This window comes from Labeo rohita, chromosome 23 (genome assembly GCF_022985175.1).
Source record: "Labeo rohita strain BAU-BD-2019 chromosome 23, IGBB_LRoh.1.0, whole genome shotgun sequence".
Classification (NCBI taxonomy): Eukaryota; Metazoa; Chordata; class Actinopteri; order Cypriniformes; family Cyprinidae; genus Labeo; species Labeo rohita.
Window position 1 is genome coordinate 6,899,159 of NC_066891.1, and position 11,698 is coordinate 6,910,856.

At 30.5% G+C, this 11,698-nt stretch overlaps 1 protein-coding gene across 1 annotated transcript; it reads left to right on the top strand.

The window, feature by feature from the left end:
- The first annotated feature begins 616 nt into the window (after positions 1 to 616).
- Positions 617 to 6,941, top strand: mul1b (mitochondrial E3 ubiquitin protein ligase 1b). Its single transcript, XM_051096865.1, has 6 exons — positions 617 to 635; positions 1,763 to 1,844; positions 2,261 to 2,399; positions 2,485 to 2,572; positions 2,691 to 2,811; positions 4,704 to 6,941. Exons 3-6 carry the CDS (start codon positions 2,280 to 2,282, stop codon positions 5,431 to 5,433), a joined length of 1,059 nt encoding a protein of 352 aa, XP_050952822.1. The 5' UTR covers positions 617 to 635; positions 1,763 to 1,844; positions 2,261 to 2,279; the 3' UTR covers positions 5,434 to 6,941.
- Positions 6,942 to 11,698: the final 4,757 nt, after the last annotated feature.

Sequence of the window (11,698 nt, forward strand, 5' to 3'; positions counted from 1 at the left end):
AAATAAGAAAGCGACTTATTAATGATGCAGTCATGCTGTTTCTTTTATAATACTGAAATACATGTTTGCAATGGCCCATTGATAAGGACAGCTTGAATATTAGCTTTTAATATTTCGCAACATGCATTTTAATTCTATTCTCGCAACATGACATCTACAGTCTGCCGACAGAATTGCAGGCAAGCTAAAAACATTTCAGTGCAATAAACACGACAACGTCCAATGACTGACAAACCTACAAACATGAATAGCGGGGATTTTGAATATTTTGTTATTATTTCTTCCCACTGACTATTATCGCCTGATTCATTCGTTCACTTCGATGACTGTACAACAGGCCTACATCAATACACCAGTAGGTGGCGACCACTAATCGTGTAACGAACGAATCTTTGAATCATTCAAGAGAGTGGTTCAAAAACAGTAGTTCACGACCGATAAACACCACAACTGGCACTAATTATATAATAATTTAAACTAAGAATGTTTTTAAATGACGATTAATTGGCTAATCAAGCAAACTTATGTCTTTTAAACAAGCCGTAAATGATAGGCTAGTTTCCAGAAATCTAGAATCGAGTCAAAGTCGAATCGAACAATCCTTGAATCGAACAACCAGATTTACCGTTTAGCAGGTTTACCTTCGTAACTTTATTATTATTTATTTATTTATTATTATTATTATTTTAATTTTTACGAAATCTAAAACCTGAAAATGAGATTCTATACATAAAAATCACTACAAAAAATAAAAATAAAAAATGCTGTCTATATTCACGGTAGATTTGTTTTTGTTTTTTTCTGCACATCTTAATGGGATTGTTTAAAATTTGTATTTAAAAAAATAGTTCACCGCCGACAAACACCACAACTGGCATTAATTTTAAAATAATATTTTTATTTAAATGATCGTGATAAATTGGCTAATCAAGCCGACTTCTGTCTTTTAAAGAAGCAGTAAATGAGTTTCCAGAAAACTAGAATAAGAGTCGGAGTCGAAGCGAACTTAAATCGAACATGCAGATTTAGCCCGTTTAGACCAGGTTTGCTTTCATAACTTTATATATATATATATATATATATATATATATATATATATATATATATATATAGATAGATGAACTATAGATATATATAGATATATATATATAATGTAAAACCTGACAATGAGATATAAAAATCACTACAATAAATAAATAAATAACACTATCTAGATTCACGTTCGATTTGGTATTTACTGCAAGTCTTAATGGGATTTATTAAAAATTGTATTTAAAAACAGTAGTTAATGACTGATAAACACCACACCACTGGCATAATTTTAAAATAATAATGCTTTTAAAATAATAATGACTTCCGTCTTGTTGTTTTATACAATCAGTAAATGATAGTTTCCAGAAAACTAGAATCAGAGTTGTATTTGAATATGTATAAAAAATTAACAATAATAATAATAATATATTAATAATAAAAATAATAAAATAAAATAAAAAATAGTATCTAGAGGTTGACGGTTGATTTGGTGTTTTCTGCACTTTTTAATGGTCATATAAAAATATGTATTTAACTTTATCTCGGGCATAAACAGTAGTGTAAACACAGCTGGCAAAACAGGACATTCAAGTTCTGTATTTTTAAATTTTTTAATATAGTGGATATATTTAGCAATTTAAAAATGGCACTAAGTGAGTGGGTTTATTTCCAAAATATTTAATATAATTTTAAGATGGTCTATCTATTATTATTATTATTTTTTTTACAGAGCAGAGTTCGCTGTCGAGGGCTTTTATTATGAAGGGGCTTGAGTTGACAGCGAGTTGTACACCAGCACAGCTTTAGTGAAGGTAGTCAAATAACCTTTTCTTTAGTGCATGTTTATTTTATCGACTCCTTTTTGTATTATTTCGGCTACCAATGTCGTCAGTTATTAAACTATTAAAATAAAAGACTTTGCGTTTTGAGAGCGCATATTTAAGCTGTATGTTTGCGGAAGGCATTGCTAGCCGTTCATGCTAATTTACAGCTGTTTTGTTTTTATGTTACTTACGCTCTGTGAAAAAATGACCTTCAAGATAGACATTATATTGATCGTTTATATTTCTGATACTAAACATATTTCAAAAGTAAATACAAAAACCTTTCGAAAAACGTTTGGTTCATAAGATAGAAATGGGTAACTGTTATGTTGTTGACATTAAACTTGGAGAAAGACTGGAGTTTGTTTTATTTAGAGATGTTAATGTATGTTTTTCATACTCAGCTGGTTTGTAGGTTGAAGGATGGAGACCAGTGGCAAACCCTCGACAGCACAGATTGTGTTGTTGGCCACTAGCTCGGCTCTGACTGCTGTTTTATACACCATATACAAGAGGAAGTCGAAACATGTAGCGAAATTAAGGGTAACCAAACAACCTTAGTGCATTTCTTTTAATAACACTATTACTACAAGAATGAGATCATACTTAAGCATATTCTGTTTATCAGGAGGCCAAGAAGATGCCATTAAATCCAGACTTGAAAACTATCCTAGGTGAAGCACCAGGAAAATGTGTTCCCTATGCAGTTATTGAAGGTATGGCTTCTATAATAACTCTAGTATTGCACTTTGCTGATGTTGATACAATAATGATTCACTAGAGAAAAAATAGTATTTAATTGGTGTTAATATTCTAATGTTTTTTTTACTCAAGGTGTTGTGCGCTCGGTGAAGGAGACCTTGAACAGTCAGTTTGTAGACAACTGTAAAGGAGTCATCGAGAGGTTGACCCTAAAAGAGAAGAAGATGGTGTGGAATCGAACAACAAATCTATGGTACATGTTTGGAATACATAACTGTCCATTATTACTGTTTAATAATGTATACATTATATGTATATACTATGTGTATTGTCCTTTGTACATGTCCATTATTAGTTCACTTATGTATTTATTTATTTATTTATTTATTTTTTTAGCTCTGTAAAGAAATTCATACATGGGCACAATTTGTATTTGTCTACAAAATTTCAGTAATCTAGGTATAAGATCATTTTAAACAAATAAATTGCAGTTAAAGCTTATTTTAAGTTTAAAGTATAATTATTAGAAAATTAGTGTATGTATTGTTTCAAATGATTATAATGTAATTATTTATGTAGTTTTAATATAATATTTAGTTTACATTTTAAAATTATAGTACACTTTATATAAACTTTTAATTGTACTTAAATATATTTAAATATTTTAATTGCAATTTAATTATTTATTATGTAGTTTCAATACATTTTGTTTTTCATAATTATACTTTATTAAAAAAAATATTTTAAATGTAAAATTATATTGCACTTTATTTAAACTTTTTATTGTATATTTTAATCACAATTAGTATTTTAATCACAAAAAAAGTATTTAGTATGTTGTTTTAATATAATGTGATATTTATATGTAATTTTAATGATTATACCTTTTATATTATACTTTATTTGAATATTTAAATACTTAATATTTAAATGATTAGATTTTATTTTTATTTTTTTAATATTTAAAAAATTATACTGTATTTCTATACTAATATAATAAATGTAATATAATGAAATACATGTAATAATATATATAATACTTTACTATATGTAAATGTTTAAATAGAGTATCATTTAAATTTTTTGTTTGTTTATAAAATTATATTTATGATCATATTTAGTTTTTAATAATTTTATTATATATACATTTCATATTGCACTTTAAATTGTTTATTAGATGTTCTAATTTGTTTAAATTAGTTTAATTTGTTAAATATTTTGTGTTTATAAAATGATATTTATGATAGTATTTAGTTTAATAATTTATTCAATTACACTTGAAATTGTTTACTAGAATTTGTTTAAATATTTAGATTATACTCTAAATATTTATTTTTTAATATTCAAATAATGAGCAAAATAATTATACTGTATATTATATACTGTTATCATTTAAAATTTTATTATACATAAATCTTAAAATAGAGTACAATTTTAATATTACTTTTTATATAAAAATATATTTGATAATATTTAGTTTTTAATAATTTTACTTTATTTACATTTTTATATTATACTTTAGTTTTCATTAGACATTCTAAGTTATTAAATATTTAGGTTAAATATTTATTTTGTAATATTAAAATGTGTAAAAATAATTTTACTGTATTTATATTTTTATACTGTTATAATATAAAATTGTATTTAAATGTTTAAATAGAGTGTATTTTTAATATAAAATTATATTTATGATAATATTTAGTTTTTAATGATTTACATTACATTATATTTTCATACTACACTTTACATTTTACATTTATTTAAATAATTTATTTTTATTAGCTCTGTAAGGAATTCTTACTCTTTTTTTATTTAAAATATTTAAATCTTATTTTTATTATTAATTGTACTCTAAATATTTATTTTTTATATTAAAATAATGTGTAAAAATAATGATACTGTATTTATATATATTTTTTTACTGTTATAATTCTAAATTCATGATAATGATTAGTTTTTAATTTTACTTTATTTACATTATCATATTTTATTAGACTAATTTATTTAAATATTTACATTATACTTTAATTTTTAATCACTTTATGTAACCCTATGCATCATCAGTAATTTATAATAAAAATATATTTATCATTATCAGTAACTGTTTATATCCTAATTTCTTCTACCAATACATCTTTCTTTTAGGAACGATTGTGAAAAGGTCATCCACCAACGCACCAACACCGTGCCCTTTGACCTCGCCCCACATGATGACACTATTCCCACAACAGTACGAGTGGTCCGTCCACTCGATGCAGCCGAATTAGATCTGGAGACCACCTATGAGAACTTCCACCCCTCCCAGCAGTCCCTGACCAACGTCATCGGCCACTTTATCAGCGGCGAGCGCCCTCAGGGCATCCAGGAGACGGAAGAAATTCTGCGTCTGGGTGCCAGCATGACAGGCGTAGGGGAGCTGGTGCTGGACAACAACCTGGTTCGTCTTCAACCCCCTAAACAGGGCCTGCGGTACTTCCTCAGCCGCCTAGACTACGACAGCCTCCTGAGCAAGCAAGAGGGTCACCTGCGGATCTGGAAGGTCTTGACGATGCTGTTTGGCTTAACTGCCTGCGCCACACTGTTCTACCTCCTGTGGCGGCAGTACGTGCTGCGGAAGGAGCGGAGGAAAGAGCGCAGCCTGCTGGACGAGTACAAGAAGTGGCAGAGCAGACGTTTGCAGGAGCTTCACCTGGCAGAGGAGGATCTGTCTCCTACTTCATGTACAATATGCTTGAATCGTGAGCGCTCGTGTGTGTTTCTAGAGTGTGGTCACGTGTGTGCCTGTGAGGAGTGCTATAGGGCCCTGCCTCAACCTAAGAAATGTCCCATATGCAGGGCTACAATAGACAGGATTGTCCCTCTGTATAACAGCTAGAGGCTTGAGTATGTAGTATGCACTTACTTTGAAATGAGGCACTTTGGGTGTCAGCACAGCATTTCATGCGATGTAAGAATCTGCCATAATCCAAACTGCCCACAGTAAAAAATATTCTTCCAGTTTGAATTGGTTTTCTGTTGATTGATCCTCAATGCCTGTGTGAACTGAAATTAAATGGAATTTGTTATTTCACCCAAAATCAAAGCAAAAGAAAAATTATATAGACAGTTTTCTATAATAAAAAATAAAATGAGCCCAATTGAGGACGATTACTTTTTTTTTGCATTGTAACATTAATCTTATGACAATTAACCACATTATTTATTGTGGTTTAAGCTAAATTCTCATTGTTGTAATACATTTATTTTTTATTTCATTAAAAACTAATGTAATACAAAGACTTCTGTATTCCAGAAAATTAAACAATTGAATTGTATGCTTTACGCTTTACATTAAAATTTATATTAAAATGTAAGTATTGTTAGCATTTCAAAAGTGAAAGATTTATTATAAGGAATGTGCTTAGTCATGATGAATATGTTAAGATTCGCTTGTTAAAGGAGAAGTTCACTTCCAGAACAAAAAATTACAGATAATTTACTCACCCCCTTGTCATCCAAGATGTTCATGTCTTTCTTTCTTCAGTCGATAAGAAATTATGTTTCTTGAGAAAAACATTTCAGGATTTCTCTCCATATAGTGGACTTCCAAAATGCAGCTTCAAAGGGCTCTAAACGATCCCAGCCGAGAAAGAATGGTCTTAATCTAGAAACGATTGGTCATTTTTGAAACAAATTTACAATTTCTATACTTTTTAACCTCAAATGCTCATCTTGTCTCATCTCTACAATGCGCATGCGTAGTCTGTGTAATCCGGGTCAATAGAGTTAGGGTATGTCTAAAAAGTCCCGTCTCGTTTTCTTCTTCAGCGTCAAAATTGTCCTACATCACTGTTTTACCTTTTTTGTAAAGGGCCTTTGATCTTCTTTGCATGTTCACTTTGTAAACACTGGGTCGGTACTTCTGCAGCAATATAGGATGATTTTTAAGTTGGAGATGAAAATGAGATGGGAGTTTTTCGACATATCCTAACGGTGTTGAACTGGAAAAAAGTCCATTATATGGAGATAATTCCTGCTTTTTATTTTTTTCCAAGAGACGCCACGAGAAAATAACAAACGGTGCTAATATACACTCACAATGTGATATAATACTATCAAAAAAAATTATAATCCTCCCCTTTAACTCCATACCGAAATCCCATATTACCAATAAAAATATAAATATAAATAAATATAAAAATAATTTGTGTTTGGGACGCTGTGAGCACAGAGACTGTAGGGTACACTGTAAGTTTAAAAACGTATAGCTTAAATGTTTAATATGAATAAACAATGCTCATAAACAGCTGCTGACATAGTATTCACAAGTAAAATAAGTTGAGCCTTGAACCCAGACGCATTACGTCATCACTTGACAAGCGAATACTGAACAGTAGGCTTTATTTTCTTTATGCAAAATAAAATTTTGCATTTTCTTACATTTTTGTTGTTAAATATTGATTTGCTCATTTTAACATGTTAACTTGATGTTTTGTGGTGCCCTTACATAATTTTTATTTTACTTGTTTTAATCTATGTTTTTGATTTTTTTTATTTACACATATACATTAATATATATACATTAAATATTCCCATCTGATGTTTGATGCTAAATCATTATATGGGAATCTCTAACAGGGGAAATCACTTTGTTCTTTAAAGGAGAAGTCCACTTCCAGAACAAAAATTTACATATAATGTACTCACCCCCTTTGTCATCCAAGATGTTCATGTCTTTCTTTCTTCAGTCATAAAGAAATTATGCTTTTGAGGAAAACATTTCAGGATTTTTCTCCATGTAATGGACTGATATGGTGCCCCGAGTTTGAACTTCCAAAATGCAGTTTAAATGCGACTTCAAACGATCCCAATTGTGGTTGTAAACGATAATACAATCTATATACTTTTTAATGACAGTTAGGGTATGTCGAAAAACTCCCATCTCATGTTCTCCCTCAACTTCAAAATCGTTCTATATCGCTGTTTTACCTTTTTCGTTAAGGGTGTTTGATCTTCTTTGCATGTTCACGTTGTAAAGACTGGGTCGGTACTTCTGCAGCGATGTAGGATGACTTTGAAATGATTTTTGAAGTTGAGGGAGAAAACACAATTGGAGTTTTTTTGACATACCCTAACTTCCTTCAGAATACACAGAGTTCATGGAAAGAAAGGCAAGACGAGCGTTTGGGATTAAAAAGTATTTAATTGTATTTTTTAATGAAAATTACAGATCGTTTTGCTAGATAAGATCCTTCTTCCTCAGCTGGGATTGTTTACAAATGCATTTGGGATCGTTTAAGCCGCATTTAAACTGCTTTTTGGAAGTTCAAAATCGGGGCACCATATCAGTCCATTACATGGAGAAAAATGCTGAAATGTTTTCCTCAAAAAACACAATTTCTTTATGACTGAAGAAAGAAAGACATGAACATCTTGGATGACAAGGGGGTGAGTACATTATATGTGAATCTTTGTTTTGGAAGTTTTTTTGGAACCACTACTTCTTTTACTTCTTTTTCACCACTAAATAGTTGAAACCTACCACCTTTCAGTTACATAACCATATCTTTAATCACTAAACTGCACTGGAAAAAAAACTGAAAGAGGTGGAGCAGTGGCACGCAGGTAATATTTATGTGAGTGATGTCCAAACCCACATCACATTCTCTTGTTCATCCTGTTTTTTGTTCACATCTTGTTCACTATTTTTGTTTATAGTTATTGATTATTGTGGATGGAGAGGGAGCACGTCCTAAGTGTAACCTTACGAAGCAAACATCGGTCAATCTAGACGACAAAAGAAGCAAATAGAGTATACCTCACCCAATGCCGTCTCAACAACTTCTGCACATTTCCTTGAAAATTGTACTCATAGAGCTCAGGGAAACCTTGAACAGCCTCTTTGTTGACGACTGCAGAAGTGTCCTGAAAGAGAAGAAAGTGCTGAATCACACAACTGACGCCTGGTAAATGTTCTACATTTATGTGTTAAAATTATAACATTAAAGTCTTAATATTATATGCAATTATTAATTGTTATAAATAGTCAGTATGGTATCCGGAGAGGTGTGAATTCAGTTAACTTTAAGTTTACTAAACAATCTTCAAGTAACTGAATGGATGTTTGTGATATGAATAAATAAATGTGTAATATACATATGTGGAATAATAATGTAATATAATGTAAGCTATAGATCGACAACAAAAGGAAACAAATTTCAGTAGACAGTTGGCAAGATGTTGTCACACTAAAAATATCAATGCAAATTGCTTTTTCCACAGAGGAAACAATGAAAATAAATGACCTATTAATTACATAAATACCTTTTTCATTGTTTTATTGTTTGCAATAAATCACACTCAAGAAGTCATTCACTTCCTTTAATGCAAAACAGAAAGTGAAATGTAACAGTGATCTCACTCAAAAGTTTTTGAACAGTAAGATTTTTAATGTTTTTTAAATAAGTCTCTTCTGCTCACCAAGCCTCTATTTATTTGATCTGAAGTACAGCAAAAACAGTACAATTTTTACTATTTAAAATAACTATTTTCTATTTGAATATATTTAAAAATGTAATTTATTCCTGTGATTAGCTGAATTTTCAGCATCATTACTCCAGTCACATGATCCTTCAGAAATCATTCTAATATTCTGATTTGCAGTTCAAAAAACATTTATTATTATTATTATTAATAATAATTAATTTTTTTTTGATGAACAGAAAGATACAAAGATCAGCATTTATCTGAAATAAAAAGCTTTTGTAACATTATATACTATATAACTATAATACTATAATAAAGAAATTATAGAAATTAATACCGTTATTTAGCAAGGATACTTTAAATTGCTCAAAAGTGATGATAAAACATTTATAATGTTGCAAAAGATTTCTATTTCAGATAAATGCTGTTCTTTTGAACTTTCTATTCATCAAAGAAACCTGAAAAAATCTACTCAGCTGTTTTCAACAATAATAATAATAAATGTTTTTTGAGCAGCAAGTCAGAATATTAGAATGATTTCTGAAGGATCATGTGACACTGAAGACCGGAGTAATGATGCTGAAAATTCAGCTTTGAAATCACAGGAATATATTACATTTTAAAATATATTCAAATAGAAAACAGTTATTTTAAATAGTACAAAGAAGAGACTCCTTTAAAAAATATTAAACATCTTACTGTTCAAAAACATTTGCCTGGTAGTGTAAGATCATTTTTGTTTAATAAAAAAAATTTCATTTCACAAAAATATGTATTACGTTTCCAAAAAGATTAATTAGCAAATTTTGTCCCAAAATTGATAATAATAAACGTTTGAACAGCAAATCAGCATATTAGAATGATTTCTGAAGGATCATGTGATACTGATGACTGGAGTAATGATGCTGAAAATTCAGCTTTGCATCACAGGAATAAACTACATTTTAAAATATATTCAAATACAAAACAGTTTTTTTAATTGTAATAATATTTCACAATATTACCATTTTTACTATGTTAATGCAGCCTTGGTGAGCATAAGAGACTTTAAGACAATGAAAGTCTTATATGGTGCTACAGTAGTTCAATAAAATAGCTAAATAACTGCAATTTAAATATTCCAACTTTGTAAAAAATTGCGTCTTTTTTGCTCTGCTTGTTTGTTGATGCTAAATGGCTTTTGACCGCTTGAACATCTGGAAAATAATTGTTTCAAAATATTGTATTTTGCCAGCTTGACTGGTGTAGGCAAAATGGTGCAAGACAGCAACCTGCTTTATGTTCCACCTCTGGACATACAGCACCTCCTCACTCTTTACTCCATCCTGACGAAGCAGAAGAGTGACCTGTGGTTCAGCAGGGTCTTGAAGATGATATTTGGTCTGACTGTCTGCGCCATCTTCTTCTACGTGCTGCGCAGGAAGGAAACAAGAAGAGTTAGGCAGTTCAGACATACACAGGAGCTGTTCAGGATAATGCAGTCTGTCAGGGTTCAAGCCAGTCTCATCTCTGAAGATGAAGATCAAATCGATTTACAAACTGCTGGTTAGTGTTGAGGGGATGTTACTGTTTTTTTGTTTGTTTGATTGTTTTTGCTTTGATCTTTATTAAATGGGACTGTCTAAATTTTGAATATAAAAAGGCTACTGCTTTGATATAAACAATATACAACATGTAAACAATGAGAACATGCACGTTTAGCTTTCACACGTAAAAATAAGTACTGCTGTATCTGACCAATAGATGGAGCTAAATACCTTTCTGTCTTTGCAATCACATTTCAGTCTTGGAGAATCACTATGGTTTGGTTAGTACTGAGACAACCATCAATATAATGCTTTTAAACCAGGGGTGGCGAACGTCGGTCCTGGAGAGCCGCAGCCCTGAATAGTTTTGCTTCAACCCTAATCAAACGCACCTGAACAAGCTAATCAAGGTCTGAAGGGTTACTAGAAAGCAACAGGCAGGAGAGTTTTAATTAGGGTTGGAGCTAAACTCTGCAGGGCTGCAGATCTCCAGGACCGGAGTTCGCCACCCTTGTTTTAAATCATTAACACCACCAGAAGTCTTCCCAACCTATCTAGTAGCAGTAATAATTACAGATAAAATCACATATTTATGTCTGTAATATTCTATAGCCATACAATATTTTTAAAAGCATGTATATGAGTCATATAGGCCTACAATATGATAGAATATTACTATGAATATGAATATGACTTTGAAGTAACATTAATATTTTATAATGGTAGGTGATGTTTCTAATAAAAGTGCTATTGGTGAAAACTGGCTTTTATATTTCGCATTTAGTTTTACTACAATTCATCACAGCTTACTACACACTATAAAACTGTTAATAATTTTAATAAAAACTATGCAAAGATGTTTAAACTGATTAACTGCATACCTTATATGTACACTGTAATTTTACTGTAAACTTTAAAATATATATATTTTGGGAGGAAAATGCATTAATTTTAATTGCTCAATTCATATATTCAGGTCCCAGAAATTCTTATGTTTTTCAGCATTTACTCTTTTCACACTGAGGACAACTGAGGGACTCGTATGCAACTATTACAGAAGGTTCAAATGCTCACTGATGCTCCAGAAGGAAAAAATATGCATTAAGAGGGGTGAAAACTTTTGAACAAAATGAAAATGTGTACATTTTT